The sequence below is a fragment of the Malania oleifera genome, chromosome 8 (assembly GCF_029873635.1).
Source record: "Malania oleifera isolate guangnan ecotype guangnan chromosome 8, ASM2987363v1, whole genome shotgun sequence".
Taxonomy (NCBI): Eukaryota; Viridiplantae; Streptophyta; class Magnoliopsida; order Santalales; family Ximeniaceae; genus Malania; species Malania oleifera.
In genome coordinates, this window is record NC_080424.1 from 76384063 (window position 1) to 76408887 (window position 24825).

The 24825-nt window shown below is 36.6% G+C and overlaps 1 protein-coding gene across 1 annotated transcript in view; it reads right to left on the reverse strand.

Annotated features, from left to right (window-relative positions):
- Window positions 1–1882: 1882 nt before the first annotated feature.
- Window positions 1883–24825, reverse strand: part of LOC131161587 (uncharacterized) — a 36460-nt gene continuing 13517 nt past the window's right edge. Inside the window, exons 3-4 of the mRNA XM_058117434.1 lie at window positions 2553–2614; window positions 1883–2357 (exon numbers count right to left, since the gene is read on the reverse strand). Coding sequence (XP_057973417.1) covers window positions 2112–2357; window positions 2553–2614 — 308 coding nt within the window. The 3' untranslated portion in view covers window positions 1883–2111. The remainder of the gene's footprint in view (window positions 2358–2552; window positions 2615–24825) is intronic.

Below are 24825 nucleotides of genomic sequence, written 5' to 3' on the forward strand. Positions count from 1 at the left end.
TCCCCCATATTGAAAACTTTGCATACAACATCGTTTCCCATCTAAACAGAATCAGAACTCACCAATATGTAAGAGGTGAACTAGGCTTTGTTGTGTGTCATGTGAAAAGAACATCTCGAGTCTAGGATCCAAGAATCTGTGAGACTTTCTGAACTTGATGAAACATAAAGCATCTCACAATCACTGCTCCCCGAATGTCCTTCTTCCACTACATTAGCAGATTTTGACGAACCCTCTTGAGTTTTTGCTTTCCACTTCTCCCACTCTAGATACTTTGATTTTATGTGCCCTATTTTCCACACTTAAAATAGCAAATGTTCTTCCTCCTCCTAAACTGCGATTGGGTTTTATTACCACTCAATCCGCTCTAGGACTTGCCTCTCCCATGATCCTGATTACTCTTTGCCACGAGCCCTTCACCATGTGAACCCTCATCGCTGGCCTTTTTCTTCTAATGGAACCCCAGAAATGCACTCGTGACCAAATTCTCATATGTAGGCGACGTAAGTAGGGAATTCAGCAGCATCAACGTTTTGTCCTCTTCCTCTTTCACATCAACTCGGCCCAGATCACTAATGATCTGATTAAATGTGTTGACGTGTTGAGTCAACTATGAATCCTCTGCCATCTTAAGCTAATATAATTTTTGCTTAAGATACAACTTGTTCATCAATTACTTGAACATGTATCGGCGCTCCAGTTTCAACCAAAACGTTGCCGGCGATTCCTCATTCATGATGTGATACAACATATCATCGGCCAGACATAACCTAATAGTGGACATAGCTTTCACTTCTAGCTCCTTCCCACTTGCGTCGTCCATGTTTTTCGGCTTCTTTCCGTATAAAGCCTTCACCATACCTTACAGCACTAGCAAGTCCTTCACCTTTCTCTGCCAAAGTTCGAAATTCCCCATTCCATCGAACTTATTAACATCAAACCTTACAAAAGAAATCCCAGCCATTGCGAACCAATAGCTTTAATACCAATTTTTGTGCAAACAATTGGCGTTCTGATACCAATTGTTGGTGCTAAATCTGCAGTAAAGCACATACACTCACGAAACAATCACGGAATAAGCAATTGCAAGCACTCAATAATGAACAATACAGAATTAACAATCAACCACAAAGCATAAAGGAAAGCAATAAGAACACACACACGACACAAGATTTACGTGATTTCGCAATTTATCTACGTCCACAGGAGAAGTGACTGTTTTTGACTATCACAATGAAGCTTACACCAAGCTTATCAAACTAGGGTTACATAATAATGATTAAATGTTAATCCTATGCGTACAGAAGACTTCTACTATATCTAAAACACTTCTGTAACAATTCTCGGAGGAAAATCCTCCAAAACCTCCCAATCTACTTATCTTCGATTCGAAAGTCATGACATCCATGAGTGTAACCGTCGACGGTTTTGGCCAAACCGTTGACGGTTTGAAGCTGAGAAGAATACCCTGCAACACTGCCTGAAACCGTCAACGGTTTGCCCTGAAACTTGCCATCCTACAAACCTCTCTTTTGTTCCTCGCTTCACAATACTTTCTCCGATGCATGCGTTCCATTTAAATATGAGCCACATCCCTAATAGGGATTTATGCTCCACAATGGTTATTGTATTGAACTATTTCTACAACATAGCATAAGTTTTGTAAAACAACTTAATACAATAGATAAAAGGCCAATTCGCCTCAACAAAGCATGCAATGTTTCCACTTTTCTCTAGTTATTTGTATAATTGGAAACCCACTGAAAATTAGACACAGAGAAGACAATGCACAGCAAAGGACATTTTTTTAATTCCAAATCTTTTACCCAATCAGGTAAAAAAGAACTGCCTGCAAGATAGCATTGAAATATGTCACAAGGGCTATGTAATCAATGTGCATGAGAATTATGCTACTAATTCGGGAAGACAGAAGACATTTATACTACATAGAGACAGATGCAAAGAAACTGTGTGCAACACATATCAGAAGTTAAGTTGGTCATAGATGCATGATAAAATAAAAAAGATGGTTAGAACATCACGGGCAAACCAAGTAACTGCATTATCCATTTATGTAGCATAGCCACCATGAAGGAACATTTCGAAATACGCTAAGGAGAGCCACCGTGCAGGGGATGAGCAGGAGACAGTGGTTTTGTAGCTGGAGGGCTGCCATGCTGGGTAGGTCCAGGCATCTTAGGAGGTGAATGTTGCGGAATATAAGGCTTAAGAGGGGTGCCATGCTGAATAGGCCCCGGCCTTAGAGAAGCCTTAGAACTAGGAACCGGGTCAATAGGAAGGTAATCTTCCAGATTTACAGTGCCTGCGTTGCTCTTCTTAACGGTCGGAGTATGCTCCTGCACATGAAAAAGGACAGTGTCTCAATCAAAAGGAGAGACAAAAAAAAAAAAAAAAACACGCAAACACTCATACAGTAATTAAAGGAAATAAAATTCCAAACTATTGGCCGACTCCTTAAGTATTTAGAACAGGTAGTTGCAGAACAGAACAAAAGTACTTTGTGCCCAGGAATCCTGTTTAAGAGCATGTACCTTCAGCTTCCTCAATCTGGTTGTCATCATTATGCTACCATCCACGTAGTTTAAGTCCATAGCTAGGATTAAATTCAAAAAAGCGTAGTGTCAGGTAAGCCATTTTGAAGATTAAGACTTAACTCACAAACCACATCAATTCCATCTTGAGTTTGTAACTCCATAAACAGGTAAGCCATTCAATAATATATATTTATATATGATTTTCTATAATTATTTTAAAATTTTAATTTATTTTTTTTTATAAGGATTAAGCTACAGTGCCTATTCACTAGCCAATCAATTTAATCCATTGAGAACTGATTAGCAGCTTGGCTTAACCACCACCATCAGAACATATTGTGACATCACTGACATGATGTCAAACAAATTGTTTGCGTTGATAAAATAGTTAAATGAGATTAATGCATAGAATTAGGAAGGGTAGACATGGATGGAAAAAGGAAGACCGGGTCTTTATTCAGTGGAATACTCTGGAAAGCCTTTTTCCAATCTCCCTCATTGCAGAAATACAGTGGAATCAACAAAAAGCAACATTGTGTAAATTAGCAAACATGTACAAAGACTGGTCTTGTCCAAAAAAAACGTATACTAGGACTACATTTCATTAGTAATTTTGAAAAATACGCGTTCATTAGATAGAGAATACATGACACTACCTATAATTATTGTGACATATAAATATGAAAAATATTTTTTATAAATGAATTTTTCTTATATTTTGATCAAAAAGTCTGCCTTTGATGTGTCCAAATATAAATAATGTCTACCTACCACTCATGTGGTTGATGCAATAGTCAATAAAAAAAAAATTGATCCTCTCTATAATTTATTCATGCAAAAAACCTAATAATAATAACATAAGAAGTAAATTCAGCCTAGAGTGATGCTTGATGGACTGAATTGAACTTAGAAAGTCCATGTGAGATTTTTTATTTTTTATTTTTTATTTCAAAAAAGAAGGGCGAGACCTCCATTTATTTATTGATAAATCTTCACTTTTGGCGGAAGAATACCGTGGTTACAAGATATTTAAAGGGAGGGGCAAAAGACAAACCTTTAAAGGCCTTCCAAATAACAACACCAACATCCAGCCAAAAAAAAGATTACAAAACCAAACAAATCAAAACAAAACAAGGACTTACAAACCAAATATCACGCAACAAAACAAACAAAAGATAAATAACATAAAGCATAGACCAAAACCAACAGGAAATCAGCTAAACATACCTTAAATAAGCCATACCCATCTTCTCCAATTTATATAACCCATTGATAACTCTAGGGAGTTGACTACTATTTGTAAACAACCTATTCCTCCCCCTAGCACCTTGACGAGCCAAGACATCTACCACTTTATTTTCTTCTCTATACCAATGCTTTATCGAAAAGTCTACTCCCTTCAATAAACCAATCAGCTGCTCCCAAAAATCTCATAAATACCACAAGGAGCACCTCCTTGTTCTTATCTAATTTACAATAATCTTCGAATCACATTCAATATCAATACTAGTATGGCCCAAATGTTTGCAAATCTTTATTCCCTCTAACACAACTCTCAATTCAACTTCATTATTTGAACAAGAATCAAAATATTTTGAAAAACCAAACACAAAAGTACCTGTATAGTCTCTAAGGATGCCACCACCACCCGCCGGCCCTGGGTTCCCCAAACTGCTTCCGTCCAAATTTAGTTTCAACCTCCCTTGCCCTGGTTTTAGCCATCTCACACATTGCATAGTTTTACTTCTTATATTCACAGTTTGCACTTCCAGATGGACATAAGCTGAGGCCATAAGCTTCTTATGACACCATAAGCTGACGTACAAACACTGTGAATATTTATTGCAAAATTGAAGCTATTTTGTTTAAAATGAAGAACTACAGGCCCCAAGGAGGGGTTTTTTTAAAAAAAAAAAAAATTTGTTTTTGGAGGCTAGAGAGCTTCATCTTAATGATTACAACATCTAGCACTCTACTACACACATCTAGGTCTTGCTAGGTACAATTATAATAGTTTTAGCTATAGTTATAATACAGAATATGATAGTTAGATGCATGTAAGAAAGTAATCAACCATATTTTGTACATAATTATGGCCAAAACTTGCATGAATTTGCATCCCATGCTTTATACAACTTATTTATTTCTCTAGCCGAGGGGAATCATGGTGGACCAATGCAGGGACATCTCTCAGGTTGAGTTGAGGCATAGTCTTGTGCTAGATGCAAATAAGAAACCAAATCCTAGAGTTGACTCTGGTCACTTGCTTTAGGTTAGGCCTTTAGCATAGTGTCCTCTCGAACAACATAGTTTTAAGCCCATATCCTATTAATTATAGTCACCTAATTACATTTAGATAGATATTTTTATCTCATCAAATCTACAGAGATTCATGAGTATCCTTTACTAAACACGTCCAATACATTGCATTATAGTCCTTGCAATGATGAGGATCAAAGCATTCAAGTTTCAACCTTGAGAACATTCATCACATTAGTGACAGCTGATAAAACAAGAAGAGGGATAAGTTCCAGTCTTTTTGCATTAGGTATGCATGCAAGTAAAAATAATAGTCAACTGCAAAAACCACATGCATCGCCTTAACAATGATGAGCAATGGAAACAGAATGCATTACACCTTTGAGAATGAGTTAAATGTGTTCTATAAGCTAACCAAGAAAAGAGAAAAGAAGAAATGCCACGCGTATCATTATAAATGAAATGGTTAATGATGGAAGCAAAATGTATTACACCTTCTCAAGCTTATGGATTAACCCCATTGAATAATCTAACCAATCAAAGAGCAAAAACAGAATTGTTTTCAAAGCAAATCATCCTATGGGAAGAACCAAAATGAAACAAAGCCCTTATTTTGAAAATGAAGCTATGAGGCGAAATTAACATCAAATGAGTCAATGAATTTTCAGGATGAACAAAGTCAGAAAAAAATCAACGCTAAGCATTTAGTAGAATTTTTTATAACTACTGGTTTTCAAAAAAAAAAAGGCACTGAAAAACCATTTCACGAGCATTAACAATAACAAAACCACGGACTCTGATTGAAGACATCCCTTTTTGGTTCCAAAGACCAAAACCACCATCCAAATTAACCATTCAATTAATTGATGAGAAATGTGCATAAAAGGAGAAAATAAGTTTGGAGTTTCTTGTTTTATTTTTATTGAAATTCTATTTCAGCTTGGGACATTTGCTTAAGATTGCCATTAGATTGTTGGACAAGGGATATATCTCTTATTTACAAAACATACTCGGTGTTCTATTGGGAGAGTTCAAAGTCTTCCAATGTAAAGGAATTGTTGAGATTTAGTATGCTTCATTCAAGCAAAGGAGTGAATGGGCATGACAAGCTCTTCCGAGTCCCTTTTTGGTATGGAGGTTAGAGCTACCCTTACAATACTAAAGTGAAGAGCTATGTTTGAAGTGTTCAACCACCTCTCTATAGATGGTGGATTGTTCCTTGACAAGGGCCACATGGGCTATTTAAATGGTGTCTCCTAGGGTGGCTTTTTTATCCCATGTTTCTCTTATGAACCCACATATAAAAGGGAATCGTTTTGAGTTGCTTAGGAGCACAAGAGAGTATTTTAATGCCCATTCTTGAGGGAGAAAGCTCTATTGGGATATGAATTCTACCCAAGATCAAATACCACACACACAAATAACACATAATATTTACGTGGTTCGGCCAATTTTGCCTATGTCCACGGGGGAGGAGTAACTTCACTTTATATATGGGTATACAGTGAAGGAGGAGGAGGAGAAGGAGGATTACAACACACTCAACTCACTCACATTAATACACACTTACAGTGTACTAATAATTATATCTTCACTCTCACTCTCTATCTGTGTATACACATCACAATGGAGGGGAAGCACTCCTTTTATAGGAGGAAATCACTACAACCCAATTCCCTCCAAAAATCAATTTTCCTTCTTTGTCAAAAGGTGGGTGGAGTTGCTGCACCAAAATGCAGCCACTTTTGACAAAACAAATTGCGGCCCCATGTGAGGCCACTGATTTGCAGTAATTATATTCTTGCCTTCTAGATGAGGCGGGCCCCATCAAATCTCTCATGCAGAGAGTTCCACCAAACTTGTTGCGGTTCTACAAGCTTTGAGCTTTGACTTGGATGTTATCTTAGTCATCATGTCTGATGCATTGTCATTAGTATGGATCTTCTCTATACTTAGCTGTTTTAACTCCAACGCCTCACGAATCCAATGATATCAAACATCAATATGCTTTAACTTTGAATTAAAACTTGGATTCTTGCTGAGATGAATAACGCTTTGACTGTCATAATAGAGAACATACTTCTCTTGCTTGAGGCCAAGTTCCTCCACAAACTTATTCATCCATAGAAGCTCTTTGCTTGCTTCAGTGATCGTGATGTACTCTGCCTCAGTAGTGGACAATGCAACACATTTTTGTAGCTTTGATTGCCACAACACTGCTCCCCCTAAAAATGTCATCAGGTATCCCGAAGTAGACTTTCTAGAATCAATGTCACCGACCATGTCTGCATCTGTATAACTTTCCAACACAGGTTTTTCATGACCAAAACATAAACATAAATAAGAAATACCTCTTAGATGCCCGGAAATCCACTTGATGGCTTTCCAATGTTCTTTGCCAGGATTAGAAAGGAATCGGGACTACTCCGATTGTATGAGCGTATCAGGTCTTGTGCATACCACGGTGTACATCAAGCTACCCACAGCTGAAGAGTAAGGCATTTTCTTCATTTCTTCTTTCTCATTTTCACTTATAGGATATTTCTTGGAAGTAAGCTTGAAGTGTCCTGCAAGTGGGTAACTGACTAGTTTTGCTTTGCTCATGTTAAATCTTTCTAGCACCTTTTCAATATACTTTTCTTGAGATAACCACAACTTTCTATTTTTCCTATCTCGAAAGATCTTCATTCCAAGAATCTATTTTGTTGGACCCAAATCCTTCATCGCAAAGGATTTGCTTAGTTCTTTCTTCAATTTTTCTATCTTCTTAGTATCACGACCAATAATCAGCATATCATCGATATAAAGCTTGAGAATAATGAAATCATTACTAGAAAATCTCTTAATAAAAACACGATGATCAGTTGTGAACCTGTTATATCCATGCTCCATTATGAAGGAATCAATCTTCTTATACCACTGTTTTGGTGCCTGCTTGAGACCATACAAACTCTTTCTCAGTTTACACACCAATTGTTCTTTTCCTTTGACCTAAAATCCTTCAGGTTGTTTCATGTAGATTTCTTCTTTCAAATCACCATGGAGAAATGCAGTTTTTACATCAAGCTGCTCAATTTCCAACTTTAGGCTGGCAACCAATCCGAGAACAACTCGAATAGATGACATCTTTACCACGAGCGAGAAGATCTCTTCAAAGTCAATGCCTTTTCTTTAACCGAAGCCTTTCACAACTAGTCGCGCCTTGTACCTTGGTTGTGAGTTTCCTTTTTCATTTTTCAGTTTAAACACCCATTTGTTGTTGAGTGCGTTCATTCCGTTTGGTAGTTCTATCAAATCATAAGTGTGGTTCTCATGTAAGGATTTCATCTCTTCTTGCATGGCCTTCAACCACTCAGTCATGTGCTCATGTGACATGACATCCTCATAACATTCTAGTTCTCTCAAATTAGTTAGCAACACATACTCATCTGGTGATTATCTGCTAGACGATTGACGCTCCCTGGTGGATCTTATATGGGGTTCTGCTGCTGGAGCTTCTTGATCACCTTCAACTATTGGTTCATCAACTTCCCTATTATCATCATACTTTTCTTGTGGCTGTGGTGGTGAATATGGAATCAGCTCGATTGGATTCCTGAGGACATGCTTTGGATTATCGACCTTCTCACAATCGTCGATAGTTTGATCTTTAAAGAACACAACTTCGGATGACTTTCCTATTATTTGGATCCCATAGTCTGTAGCCGAACTCATCAATACCATAACCAACGAACAAGCACTCTTTTGTCTTTGCATCAAGTTTGGTCCTTTCATCCCGAGGAATATGGACAAAAGCTTTACAAGCAAACAAATTTAAGTGTTTAGAAGATACATATTTCTTAGTCCAAATCCTTTCAGGAATGTCACCTCCTAAAGGATCTGAAGGAGAAAGGTTGATGAGGTTAACTGTTGTCATTAACACCTTGCCCCAGAAGTATTTTGGCAGCCTTGAATGAGAAAGCATGCAGATAATCTTGTTGCAAATGGTTCTTTTCATTCTCTATGCAACGTCGTTATGTTGAGGAGTCTTGGCAACTGATTTCTCAAGCCTAATACTTTGGACTCTACAATGCTCTTCAAATGGCCCAATGCATTCACCACCGTTGTCTAAACGAACACATTTGAGCTTTCTTCCACTTTGTCTTTCAACATTGGCCTGAAACTTCTTGAACATATCTATCATAACCCATATCATCAAGTTGACATATGGAGATCAGGTTAAGGCGAATGTCTGGTATATGCCGAACATCTTTCATTAGTAGCTTGCGGCCAACATTTGTTTCTATCAACATGTCTCATTTACCAGAAATTTTGCATTTGACTTCATTTCCCATCTTAACAAATCCATAATCACCATATTTGTAAGATGAGAAGAAGTCTCTCTATGCTGTTACATGGAATGATGCTGTAGAGTCAATTGTTCATGTTGTGTCTTGGCAAGTGAGGTTAATGCGTCATTCCTCACACACCACGTTAGTTTCACCTTCATCAAAAGTCACAGCTGCACTACTTTTGTCCTTCTCTTTCTTGTCTTCGCTTGTTTGTTTTGCCTTCCATTTTCAACAGTCCTTCTTTATATGTCCAGACTTATTACAATAATAATAGGGGAAGTTACCCCTTGATTTTGATCGCCTCAGAACTTGCTTTTGGACCTGCCTGTGTTCTTCTTGTCTCCTTGGGAATATCTATTTCAGCCCCTCTCAGTAACCATCGCTTGTCCTTAAGAGTGAGTGGGCAAGACTTGCTCAGCTCTTCTCTTGCATTCTCTTGTGATGCTATCCTTCACCATACTTAAGGTTAACTTTTTGTTTGGTGCTGAATTATTGAGAGCTACCACCATTATCTCCCAGCTATCTAGTAATGAACTTAGCAAAATCAATGCTTGAATTTCATCTGCAATAGTTAGTTCCATGCTTGCCAAATTATCAAGAATTTCATTAAATTTATTTAAGTGATCTGAAACATTTTGTCCATCATATAATTTTAAATTCACAAGCCTTCTTATTATGAAAGCTTTGTTCTGGGCATTCTTTGGCTCGTGCATCTCTCCTAGATGTTGCCAAAGTTTGTAGGCATCTGTTTCTTTGGCTGTATCATGAATTGCCCTCATTTTAACCCATTGTCTTATAACACTGACAGCTTTTCTGTTGAACTTCTTCCAATCAAACTCAGTTTTTTCACGTGGCATGATCCCTTTGCATTCAATGGGATCAAACATATTTTTATAGTACAACAAATCTTCCATCATTGTCTTTCAGATGGAATAATTTGTTTTTGTAAGTCTGATGATAGAACTATTGTTAAGACTTGTACTTTCCTCCTTTAAATATGCTCTAGTACTGTACATGGACAACTGTAGTGAACAATGTTATTACAGTATAATCTTAAAGGTTAGGAACAAATCCAGCCATGGAGACGGCATCAATACACATCAATAAAACCTGCCGTTAAGGCGGTATTGATACACTGAAATAAAACCTGCCATCAAGGCGATATTAATATAAAAAAAATAAAACCTACCAACAACACAGTAAACCAGAAGCTCTGATACCAATTGTTGGGATATGAATCTTGCCCAAGATCAAATACCACACACACAAATAATACATTTTTTACGTGGTTTGGCCAATTTTGCCTACGTCCATGGGAGAGAAGTAACTTCACTATATATATATATGGGTATACAGTGAAGGAGGAGGAGGATTACAACACACTCAACTCACTCACATTAATATGCACTCACAATGTACTAATAATTATATTTTCACTCTCACTATCTATTTGTGTATACATATCACAATGGAGGGGAAGCACTCCTCTTATAGGAGGAGATCACCGTAGCCCAAACAAAAACCACTTTTGACAAAACAAATTGCAGCCATCTTCCATGTGAGGCCACCGAATTGCAGCAATAATATTCTTGCCTTCTACATGAGGTGGGCCCAATCAAGCTCTTGGGTGTATTTAGGGGTTCGGGGTTTAAGAACTTGAGTTCAATCTCTTCCTTGCTATCTTTTTGGAAATTTGATGACCCATCATCCTAGTAGAATGCAAAATGAAAACAGAATGTAATTTATGTATTTCTTGAATGAATTTGTACAACCCAATTTACAATATATAATACAATCGGAAGTTTTAACTATGGAAACAATCTCCTAATAGAATCACCCTCAACAATATACAATCTTCTATATCTACACACTTTCCTAATTTACTCAAGATACATGAAGATACTTGGGATTTCTACACTCCCTATCAAATTGGATCATAGATATTAATCATATCCAACTTGCCAATGAAGTCATCAAAGCTCTGTCAAGCTAACCCTTTAGTAAAGATGTCTGCAGTTTGTTCCTTGGTAGGTACATAAGTCATACAGATGGTTCCTTCTTCAACCTTCTCTTTGATAAAATGTTGATCCACCTCTACATGCTTAGTCCTGTCATGTTGAATTGGATTGAGAGAGATACTGGTGGCTGCTTTGTTGTCACAATAGTGTTTGGTAGGGAATTTCACCGAAATTTGTAATTCTTCCAAGAGTTTTCATAACCATAGTCCTTCACATATCCCTTGTGCAACTACCCTGAATTCAGCTTCAGCACTGCTTCGAGCCACTACATTCTATTTTTTGCTCCTCTAAGTTACCAAATTTTCCCATACAAAAGTGCAATATCCAGTGGTAGACCTTCTATCTTCCTCTGATCCTACCCAATCCGCATCTGTGAAGATTTCTACTTCCTTATTTTCACATTTCTTGAAGAAGAGTCCTCTACCCGAAAAACCCTTGAGGTACCTGAGGATCTTATACACAACATCTAGGTGAGTCTTTTTTGGTGAATGCATGTGTTGACTTACCACACTTACCGCAAATGCAATGTCGAGCCTGGTATGTGATAGGTAGATTAGTTTACCTATGAATCTCTGATACCTTTCCCTTTTAATTGTTTTTTAGAAGTCTTCAACCCTTTTTATGGCTTCAATCGGGGTTTCACTATGTTTGCATCCAAGCATGCCAGTTTCGATTAGGAGATCAAGGATATACTTTCGCTGAGAGACACTAATATCCTTCTTTGATTTAACAACTTCCATTCCCAAGAAGTATCGCATTTATCCCAAGTCTTTAACTTCAAACTCAGCAGCTATGACTTTCTTTAATCTTTCCATCTCCACTGTATCATCTCTAGTTAGGATTATATTATCAACATACACTATCAAAATTGTTTTCTTACCACTTTTAGACTTTTGGAAGAAAATAGTGTGATCTGATTGCCCGTGTCGATATCCCTGATTCTTTATCACTTTCGTAAATCTGTCAAACCATGCTTTGAAAGATTGCTTGAGTCCATACAAGGACTTCTTGAGTTTACATACTCTGTTTTCTTCACTTCTCTTACTGAAACTTGGTGGTATAGTCATGTAAACTTCTTCTTCTAACTCGCCATTTAGAAAAGCATTCTTAATGTCGAGTTGCTGTAGTGGCCAATCTAAGTTAGCTGCCAAGGATAGGAGGACCCGAACTATGTTTAATTTCACCACTAGTGCAAATGTCTTCATGTTGTCAATGTCATATGTCTGTGTAAACCCTTTTGCAACAAATCTGGCTTTATATGTTTCAATTGTCGCATCAACTTTATATTTCACTGTGAATACACATTTGCAGCCTACTGGCTTCTTTTCTCTTGGCAAATTCATAGCGTCCCAAGTTCCATTTTTTTTTCCAGAGCTCGCATTTCTTCCATGACAACTTCTCTCCATTTAGGGATTTCCAGGGCTTCTTGAATATTCTTTGGAATTTTTATCCTGTCAAGGTTAGAGGTAAAAGCAAAATGCCATGTAGACAGGGTTTTCTAAGACATGTATTTTGACCAGGGATATAGAGTACATGACCTAGTTTGTTTTCTGACTGCAATAGGTAAATTGATGTCATCGGGTGCAGACTTATCACAAAAAAGCTCATGGCCATTTATTACCTGACCGGGAGTGGGCGTGGACTCATGATTGCTCGGAGCTATCATTAGTTCCAACTCTTTTGGTGCCTTAGGTATGAGATCCTCCCTGTTCTTTGTTTTTGGCTTTCTTGAGTAAACAAGTGTTTCCTTATTAATTTTTTTTTTCTGCATCTCCCCTTGAGTTTAAGTGATCATCTGCATATGACAGGTCAGGAAATGATGCACTGGGAGACTCAGGAAATGATGCAATGGGAAACTCAGTAGATGGCAAAGATTCAGTAGTATGGAAATCAAAGAACCGATCTTCACTCCACTTCTCTCCCTGAAGAGAGGGCTTTTGGAAATAAGGATTGGTTTCAAAGAACGTGACATCAAGGCTAACAAACATTTGTTTTAAGACAGGATCATAACATTTGTAGCTTTTCTAAGTAGGAGAGTAACCAATAAAGACCCATTTAATGGCACAAGGTTTCAATTTATCCCGATTGTGAGCATGAATATGAACAAAGGCAGTACATCCAAAGATTTTTAGAGGTTGGAGTGGATTCAAAAGTTGGGGAAATATTCCTGAAATTTTTGGAAAGGAGTGGCAAAAGAAAGAACTCGACTAGCATTCGATTAACGAGATGTGTAGCCGTTAAAACGACATCACCCCAGAAATAGTTCTTCATGTTTGTAGTGAACATTGATGTACAATTCCATTTTCTTGAAGATAATGTCCCAAGATAGTGTTGAAATATTCCGTACCATTATCAGTACGTAAAATTTGGATGTGAGTGTGGAATTGTGTTTGAATCATTGAGTGGAAATTGAAGAAAGTAGAATGGACTTCAGTTTTATATTTTAACAAGTAAACCCAACAAATATGAGTATGATCATCAATAAAAGTAATAACCCATTTCGCATGAGTGTGATTAAGAGAGAGTGACGGCCCCCATAAATCACTATGAATCATTGTAAATGGGCGGGATGGTTTGTATGTGGACTTTGGGAAGGAATTACGCTGGTGTTTCGCAAGCTCACAAATTTCACATTGAAAATCATAAGATGTTCTATTAGAACAAATGGAAGGAAATAAACGTCTTAAATATTGAAAATTTGGATGACCCATCCTAAAATGCCATAACAAAATTTCACTATTTCTAGAAATAGATGCAGAATCACAAATTGCAGTATTGTATTGTTCACTCGTATTTTCCTCCTCAAAGTAGTAGAGTCCCTCACATGCCCTAGCACTGCCAATCATCTTCCTCGATGATAGGTCTTGGAAAACACAGTGAGATGAAACAAATTTAGCAAAGCAATTGGAATCTTTTGTTAACTAGCTAACAGATAACAAATTGCAAGACAACTTAGGGACATGTAGGACAGATTTTAAAGTTATAGAATCAGATATTCAAATACTTCCTTTGCCTGCAATAGATGAGAGAGATCCCTCTGCAATTTTATCTCTCAAATTTCCAACACGCGGTGAATAAGATGAGAACAAATGATAAGAATCAGTCATATGATCAGAGGCACCTGAGTCAATTATCCATAGTGATTTATAATGGGATGTAGTGTTTAGGGCTGACAGAAAATTACCTCGGTAGGCTAAAGAACCAGTGGAAGACTGACGCAATGTTTGAATGGAGGAGAACATTTTATATAGCTGGTCCAACTGTTTTGGATTGAATACGCCACTGAGAGTGGTATTGTTATTTTTCTCGCCTTGTGACTTCTCAACTGAATTATCAGTAGTTGCCTGATAGCCACGATGTAACGCCCCAGAAAATGATATGTTTGGGAATGTAAAAAATAAAATAAAATAAATAAATTATTTAAGATATAAAATAATATTGAATAATAAATCAATTAATTAAACAATAAGAATTATGAATAAAGTAATATAATATATATGTTAAAGTTATTACTATTATATATATATATATATATATATATAAGGTTAAAAGTTATTATTATTGTTATTATATTATTTAAATAAATAAGTTTACCTAAAGCTTCAAAATTTTGAAGGAAGCAAAATGCCACCCCCCACCTTGCTTCTCACGCTCTCTCCTTTCGTCTCCTTCGTTCTCTCTCACACTCTCCTCAATTTCTCGGCTAATATTCACCCGATCGAAAATCAGAAAAATACTCCTGGACTCCTTTCTCCGCCACCGACATTTTTACCGGAGCGGATTCGTCATAGGAGTGACGTAGGCATACCTCATAGGATAAACTTAATTCTCACTTTTACCTCAATTTCTCGTAAATCTTAAGCCCAATTGACGATCGGAAACCACCACAAGAATCTAGGGATGATTCTCTACAAGTCTAGCGGAGCGGATTTCTCGTGGGGTCGTCGTAGGCATAACTCCAAAATTAGGCTAAGGGGGTTATTAAGAGGCGAATTATTTTTTAATTATTGTAGATTTAGAAATGTTAAATAATGAGCATTCTGAGGTTGAATTATGGTTATTGAATTCAAGGCTCGGGTAAACGTCGTGGGTGTAATTTTGGGACCCTGCGGGCATAGTTTAGGAAAACTGAGGTAAGTTGATTATCTTGCAGTTTAACAATTTATTTAGGTTATTTGGAGCCTAGGAAATGTTTTATGAAAATTATGTTAAAATTCTGTTGAATGTTCTGGGGAAATGGAAATTGTAGGTTTTTGTGCTAGAAATGCCACGGGCTCAGGATTGAGCTGTGTGGGAATCTCAGTAAGACAGGTAAGGGGAATAAGTTATAGTAGGTATTTTTATGAAATACTGGTTGAAATATATGTGAAATGAATTATGGTATTTTCCCTGAAACTATTATTATGATGATATGAATAATAGATGAGAAATTGTTTGGCATATGATTTTATGAAAATTATCAAATGCATTGTATAAAATGTGATTTGAAATGGGAAATCTGGGAAAATGATATGATGATGAATATCCCTGATGAAATGAAATGAAATGTGGAAATGTTATACGATTTTTTGGAAAATATTGAAAAGGGATAAATGTATATATGAAAATGATTTTATGGGAACAGTGGAAATAAGAAACACTGATATACGTGAATATTGAGAAATGTAGAATATGGGAAATATGGAAATGATTTTCTATGAAATGAGAATAAAAAAATGAAATATTGATATGCGCATACTATAAATGATGAAACATATGAAATGTGATATATTCCCATATTTGCTTATATATTATTATGAGATGAATTGTGAAATTGAAATGCTGAGAATGAAACAGTAAAAAATGAGAAATCTACTAGGAATATTGTTTTATGGATATTGAATGAAAATACTGGACATGTGAATTTTGATATATGAATATGGAAATATTGCGTGAAATTTTGCAATATGAATAATGAAATATGGGAATTGATTTGTGAATGATGAAGGGTGAATACTAGAAATGAAATGTGAATATTGGAAATGAAATGTGATTGCTGGAATTGTGAACATTGTAGCGTAACAACTGCAATGAATACATGTATTGATATGGGAAACGTTGATATGAGAAAAGTGAAATAGTGGAAATGAAAACCCTGATGGATGGATATGTAAACCTCGGCAATGGGTTATGATATTGAGCATGGTACCGATGCTAGCTGTTGAAAAGGGCAACCATATAGACTCGTGGAGCATGTGGCGTGGTAGTGCGAATGGGCCATAGTAGAGTTGTTTATTGCCCCCTGAATTCCAGACCAATGTATGTGGCAGACCATTCATTACTGCAAACAAGTATATGATATTATTTGATCTAATTGGGTCGGCTAACCATGGTTAGATCTAACCTTCGGGCCACCTAACATTGACCACGGGGGGAAGCATGGCGTGAAGAAAAATCCTCAGGGCAGCCAAGGGTTACAGACACGACATTTTATGGCTACAGAGGATACCCATGGGCTGGATAGCAGACTGGAAATGACCATGAGTTATAGAAACGATATGGAAATATTACTGAGGATACTCATGGGCCGAATAAGTGAGAAAAGAATGATAAAATGGTAATAAATTGAGATGAAAGAAAGATGAGAAAAATATATTAAACTGGGAAATGGGATATAAAGTTTATAACAGTTGTGTTTTATATTTATATAGCTATCTACACATATCAGATATCATATCAAATGAATAATGTTTTGACCGAATATATATATTGATGTAATCGCACTCATATTGCCACACACTATCAATAACTTATTCCGTCTTACTAAGATGTGTCCCACCCAAGTATTAAATATTTCAGGTAACCGAGATTGAGTTGGTGATAGAGCTCCCAGATAGAGTGGAGCAGGGACCCTGATATATAGGGTGAGTATTTGATTTAGGGATAGATGATTCCCTAGAGTTTTGTTATTTTAGGGTGTTTGTTGATGTATGTATTTTTGGATAGATTATACTCTGGTATGTATATTCGCCGTGTCGTATGTATATATTGTCTTCCAATGATAAGTATTTGAAATATACTGTGATTGGTATACCGATGCCCAATGTGGGTTCGGTGATACGTGTTGACCCTATGGGTCATACTCTGTTTTGATTATGATAAATATTCAGGTATTTAATGTTTGCTGAGTTGATGTGTAGGTTTATCTTGGCAATATCATATGATGGTACTCGGAGACCCGAAGGAAAGTGAAGACCCTAGTTGAATATTCAATGTTGTAATTTATATTAAGTTTAATTCGGGTCTGTAATATTTAAGTAAGAATGGTCTGTAATAATTGGTGCATATCATGCATGTAGGACTTATAAGCTCAATGAACATAGCTGGACCTTAGGGAATTTGGTCGACCGATGCTGGATTTTTGGGCATAGTTGAAAAGCCTTGACCATTGACCTTAGATTGACCCTAGGTCCCTAATAATCACATGTAAAGTCCCCCACAACTTAAAACTTATACCTATATGAACATGGGTGACTTCTAATAAAGAATAGGATCGAAACTATGCATTGAACAGTGCTTCAGTCGACCAAACTTTCACATTGTAAATCACTCGGATGACTGAATCGTACAAAGGTCAACAGTTTAACCATAACTCGGCCGACCATACCTTGCCAAGTTCACACAACTTGGTCGACCGAACTCCCACACGAGTCAACATTTTGACTCATCGGTCGACCGATCATAAATATACGAGCAATGCCTTAGTCAACCGACCCCCCACGTAAAAGAATCCAACTTCCTGGTTGACTGAACCTCATAGTTCAAAATCATCTGGTTGATCGAACTGCGCGGAAATGGAAAATTCGCCCTTGGAACCCTTAGTCTGGTCGACCAAACTCTCAGTTCAAATTTCTCTTGGTCGACCGAACTTTGTCACTTGGTCAACCGAACCTCAAGTTCCGTAGACCGGTGCTCTCGGGTTGGACAATTATTTTTACCGCGGTTAAATTTTTTGAACAGGGTTAGGTATGTTAAAATGTTTTAAAAAAAATACTAATAATACCCTATGTGTACTGAACGGTTATAATTTTGGGGAACTCTATATATACCCCCTTATTTGTAAGGATTAGCAAGAGATTAGCAAAAGTGATTAGGAAAATTTCTCTCAAATATTTTATACCTCTTTTTCTATATACTCAACATTCCAAGCAAATTTTTTACACTCTCTTTGATTCTTCTTTGCAAAACCATCTTTGATAAAGAGAGCGTTATTGTATTCTCTTCATTTGCATTATTGTTGCAACTTGAAGAGTGAACATATTTGTGTGTTTTCATACATTACTTTAAAGCTAGAATACTCTCACATTTATTATTGTTGAAATCATTTTTAGAGAGTTAGCTTGAGTTGATCCCATATTATTTCAATGATAAATATTTTCTTGGGATAACTCGTTTAAGCTTTTGAATCTTGCATTGTTGTTGCAAGTACTCAAAGGCTTGTTTTTGTGCTTTGTGAACAAATTTTTTTAACAAACTTGATTTCAAATATCTCTTGTGTTAGAATCTTGAGAAAATCATCTTAGAGATATTGTGATTACATTCTTTGAAAATCTTTGAAACCCTATTTGTGATTGATATATATTTATATATTGTTTCAAAGATAGATTGCAAACGCACTCTCACACTTGAATTGCTTAGTGACATTATCTTGAGAGTTGTAGTATTATCTGCATTAAGCTTATAAATCCTATATTATTGATGTGCATTAGTTGATTGATTGTACTTGTGCGTAGTGGTACATATCTGCTTATGTAAGAAGCATTTCCATGTATGCAAAATTTTATACACATTTTTTGTATTCCAGGCATGGGCTTGAAGAGGGAGACTAGTCATGTTCAATAGTTCCGGATTGGTTTAGACCCGGTTAGTAAATCTAGGTGCACCATTCTGGTAAGGTGTAGGTTGAGGTCAGTCCCGCTAATTAACCTGGTTGTAACCGGTGCCGCTCTACCCGTTAAGTGAGCATTAGTGGAATTCTCGGGCTTGCGAGCTAGAGGCGGGGACATAGGCTGTACTAGCCGAACCCCGATTACATATCATGTGTGCACTGTTTATATTTCTGTAATTTATATTTACTGCACATGTATGTTTTATTGTGAATGATTGGGTTTATTATTGCATAGATAGACCCTAGGTTGCGTAATACTGTTGATCTAGTTTAACCTAGGAAGTAATTTTTAAATACCCAATTCATTCCCTCTCAATACACCAAAGCTAACAATATGTATGGTATCAGGGTGTTGACGTGTCCGATAAGTATGATGTAAAAAAAAAAGTATGAAAAATCGAGGCATCATAGTTTGGTATCAGAGCCTAGGTTTCTAGGTTCTACAAACATTAGTAAACAGCGGAATACAATACCTAAGTATAGGAATGGATTTTGAGGAAAATAGGAGATGGGTAGATTGAAATGCGAGTTGGTCATTGTGAAGGATAAGGTGAGAATTTAGGGTTCTATCTTGCGGTCTAAAGATAGGAGTACCGGGGTTATTTCTATGTTTTTTCTAGGGTGACGATTTCAGGAATACCATGGATACTATCGTTGGGTCTTGTTTCTGAGTTGTAGGACTGAATCTTAAATGGTGATTGAGGATGTGGAGATAAAGGGTCATAAAAGAGTAATTTATGAGATATAGCAATGTATTGGTTGTGTGATAGTAATTGTATACTGAGATTAGTTGTTCCCTTTTCAGGATAGATCGTGGGAATAACAACGTAAATACTGAAAGTAGTGGTAACGAGAGGGCTTCCAACATAGGTGGCAGTGACCTTGAATAGGTGCTATGTAGTGCAGTCCAGCAGGTCATGGCTGGGATTGTGTGGAACTATAGGGGACACAACTTCCTACCAGTTGACTCGGGCTGCAACTGTCGAGCAATTTATCCACATGAATTCCCTGACTTTTACGAGGAGAGCCAATCAAATCATTACAAAGGAATGGATCCAGGAGATGGAAGATATATTAGCAAGTATCCGCTGTGCAGATGAGCAGAAAGTTCTGCATGCTGTTTTGAAAATGACTGGGGAGGCCAAGCATTGGTGGATGTCGGTAAAGCTATTTAAAGAACAAATTCTAGAACTAGCAACCCTAACATGGAACCGTTTTAAAGAAATTTTCTATGATCAATACATTCACTCTTCTACTAGAGATGCTCAGGTGGAAGAGTTTATGAACCTGAACTAGAGGAAGAGATCTATGCCTACTGAATTTCAGGCAGGTACTAGTTAGGGAACTTGGAGAAGACATGGTGGTAGTGGAGAGACCCGTGCCTCCTGATTTTCAGGTAGGGTTCAGTCGAGGGCCGTGGAGGAGATATGATAGTTGAGGGGGATGATGACAGGGAGGAGGAGAAAGAGTAGTACAGGGTAGATAGATGCCTTCTCCTTGTCCCAGATGCTACAGGGGACACTCGGGAAAGTTCTGAGTGAAAGAGGTTGTCTGTTATCGATGCTATTAGCTTGAACATATTTTGAGAAATTTCCAAGCACCTCCAGCGATAGCGACTGCTCCTCGACCATATAGAGGAGGCTATCAGGCACCTCGAGGCGGACATCAGATGAATACTGCTCCAGCGCAAGTTTATGCACTAACGCCGGGAGATGCTAAGGTGGCAGGAGACATGGTGATAGGTAGTAAAGTTATAATTTCAGTTAAAGTTATTGTTTTATGTGATTTAGAAGCAATGTGTTGTTTATTTCTTGGGAATATATCAGATTGTGTAAGATGGAAACTTAATTGTTAGACATCAAATTATTTGTAGCCACACCAACAGGAACAATGGTAAAATGTAGAAGCGTGTTTAAGGATTGTCCAGTGGATATTTAGGGAAGGATATTATCTGCTGGTCTTATAGTGCTTTATAGACACTGATTTATTTTGATCTTGGCAATGGACTGGCTAGCTGTCAGTTAGGTCAGTATTAACTATTATAAAAAAGAGGTAGTGTTCGGACCTCTAGGAGGACAAGATTATAGATTTGTGGGGCCATGTGTGCACGCCCCACCATAGTTTTTATTTGCCATTCAGGCAAGAAGGTTGTTGTTGGAGGGTTGTCAAGGATTTGTGGCCTATGTGAAGGTAGTATTAGAAGAGGAGTTGAGGGTTGAGGATATCCCGATAGTGAGGGATTTTCCTGATATATTTCCTAAGGATTTGTCGGGACTACGTCTTGAATGTGAGGTAGAATTTGCAAATGATCTGGTTCCGGGGACAGCACCGATTTTGAAGGCGCCGTACAGAATGGCCTCAGCAGAGCTGAAAGAATTGAAAGAATAATTGCAGAAACTGTTAGATAAGAGATTTATCAAGCCCAGCATGTCACCCTAGGGAGCGTTAGTATTGTTTATGAGGAAGGAAGATGGGTCAATGAGAGTGTGCATCGACTACATATTTTCATACTTCCACAAGTCAGCCAAAATAGTAGGGACAGTGTAATCCTAAAATTAAGATGCCCATAAAAATGTAAGATACTAAGTGGGCAAAATTTGACTTCTATGTTTTGTGGAAATTCTTTACTCCTTGGGAAATGATGTTGTCACCATAAGCTGAAAACAAACCTAAGAATAAGATGTCATGGGCATCACATTGCCAAGTAACCTGAAGGATCCTGTTAATCAAATAACACCTAACAAAATCATCTTTATCGACTTACTTAGAAGAAAAATCATAATAATACTTGGACCTTTAGCAATCTGCTATCCAGAAAGAAACCGTACATGCTAGGACCCAGAGCTTTATCTTTTTGCTCTATCCTATGCAAATCCTACTTGGCAATGGGATAACAATTTAGCCACTTAGGCATCGGCTCGATTGTGATTTGATTTGTATACAACCTAATGTGGAGTCTTCTGTTGTTTTCTATAATTGAAGCAAGGAAAAAGAATCTAAGAACCAATTTGGTAGGAAAATGATTACTTATCTTGATTTAAAAGTGTAAGCCTGTGCATTAGATTGGCATTGAAAAGGAATTGGGTGACTAAAATTCTAGGGAATGTTTGGAAGTTCATATAATTTTTACTCAAACGAATTACAAAGTTATGATAAGAGTTTTGAAGTTCTTTTATACATTTGATCTGACAAAAAAATGATTATAAATACTGATCTGAGATGTCTTAGCAGGTATGGTCCTTGATGAGTATGAATCATCATTATAAGTTCTTTGTTTAAAGATGAGGCTAACCATTGAGGGTTAACTATTTATTATACACCTAGTTGATTGTTTAAAAAAAAAAGAAAATAGTATTCATAGATCCAAATGGAGTGAGGGTTTTCTTTCTAACTAATAAGGTCTCATACTTGACATCTTGAGTGCTTGGGAAAGAATAGAATTTGGGCACATGTTTGGGGTTGTAGCAGTGATAAAAGAAACATATGAGTTAACGAATCCCAAAATTCTTTACCCATAGGTGATGAATTTTTAGATATTCTTTCCAGATGACTTATCGGGGCTATCTTCAAGAGGAGATTGAATTTAATATTGATTTGGTGTTAGGAGCGGAGCCTATGTCGATTGCTTCCTATAGAATGACATCAACTGAACTAAGGCAACTTAAGGTGCAACTAGAAGATTTCCTTAACAAGGAATTTGTTCGACCTAGTATATCATTATAGGTTACATTTGTGTTATTCACTAAGAGACATAGTGGGGCCTTGAGGTTATGTATTTATCATTGGAAGTTGAATCACGTTATAGTAGGAATCAGTATCGACTTCCAGGGATTGGGGGATTATTGGAATAATTGATAAATCCCAAAAAAATTTAAGATTGATTTGCAATTAAATTATCACTAATTAAGAATTGGAAATTATACACCCAAAAGATAGAATTGAGTACACAATAAGATCACTATAAGTTTTTGATGTTACCAATTGAGGGTTATCAATGCACCTTACATTTTCATAAATATAATGAATCAAGTCATTCAACCATACTTGGATCAGTGCATTGTAATTTTTATGGATGATTTTTGGGGTATTCAAAGACTCAAGAAGAGCATGAACAACATTTGTGATTAATTTTACAAACACTATGAGAGCATCAGTTACATGCTAAATAGGAAATGTGGGTTCTAGACAACTAATACAGAAATTTTGGGTCATATCATTATCAAATGATAGTTATCTACTGATTCTTTTAAGGTTATGTTAGTGTTAGATTTTTGGAAGACTTGAGGTAAAAATTGAAGTTGTTGAGTGTTGGAGCTAAAGCAAGGTGTATTAGGACAAGATGTATACCTACCGATTTACGTTAGTTACCAATTCTAATAGGGTGGATTACAAGATTAACTCAAAACTTATTAGGTTAACGATGAGTTTTACTTGGGTTCTATTCAACAAATTTCAAGGACAAAATTTTTATAAGAAAGGAAGAATGTAATGCCACAGAAAATGATATGTTTGCGAATGTAAATAAAATAAAATAAAATAAATAAATTATTTAACATTTAAAATAATATTGAATAATAAATTAATTAATTAAATAATAAGAATTATAAATTAAGTAATATAATATATATATATATATATATATATATATATATATATATAAAGGTTTAAAGTTATTATTTCAAAATTTTGAAGGAAGTAGAACGCCACCCCCCATCTTGCTTCTCACGCTCTCTCCTTTTGTCTCCTTCGTTCTCTCTCCTACTCTCCTCAATTTCTCGACTGATATTCACCCGATTGAAAATCAGAAAATACCGTTGGATTCCATTCTCTGCCACCGACATTTCTACAGAAGCGTATTTATCATAGGAGCGGCATAGGCATATCTCCTAGGGTAAACTCAATTCTCACTTTTACCTCAATTTCTCGTAAATCATAAGCCCAATTGACGATTGGACACCACCACAAGAATCTAGGAATGATTCTCTACAAGTCTAGCATAGCGGATTTCTCGTGGGGTCATCGTAAGCATAACTCAAAAATTAAGCTAAGGGGGTTATTAAGAGGCTAGTTATTATTTAATTATTGTAGATTTGGAAATGTTAAATAATGGGCATTCTGAGGTTGAATTAGGGTTATTGCTCGAGTAAGCGCCGCGGGTGTAATTTCGGGACCCTGCGGGCATAGTTTAGGAAAACCGAGGTAAGCTGATTATCTTGGAGTTTAACAATTTATTTAGGTTATTAGGATCCTAGGAAATGTTTTATAGAAATTATATTGGAATTCTATTAAATGTACTAGGGAAATGGAAATTGTAGGTTTTTTGTGCTGGAAATGTCACGAGCTCAGGATTGAACTGTGTGGGCATCTTAGTAAGACAGGTAAGGGAAATAAGTTATAGCAGGTATTTTTATGAAATACTGGTTGAAATATATGTGAAATGAATTATGGTATTTTACCTGAAACTATTATTATGATGATATGAATAATAGATGAGAAATTGTGTGGCATATGATTTTATGAAAATTATGAAATGCATTGTATAAAATGTGTTTTGAAATGGGAAATTTGGGAAAATGATATGATGATGAATATCCTTGAGGAAATGAAATGAAATGTGGAAATGTTGTACGATTTTCTAGAAAATATTGAAAAGGGATAAATGTATGTACAGGAATAATTTAATGGGAACAGTGGAAATAAGAAACACTAATATATGTGAATATTGAGAAATGTAG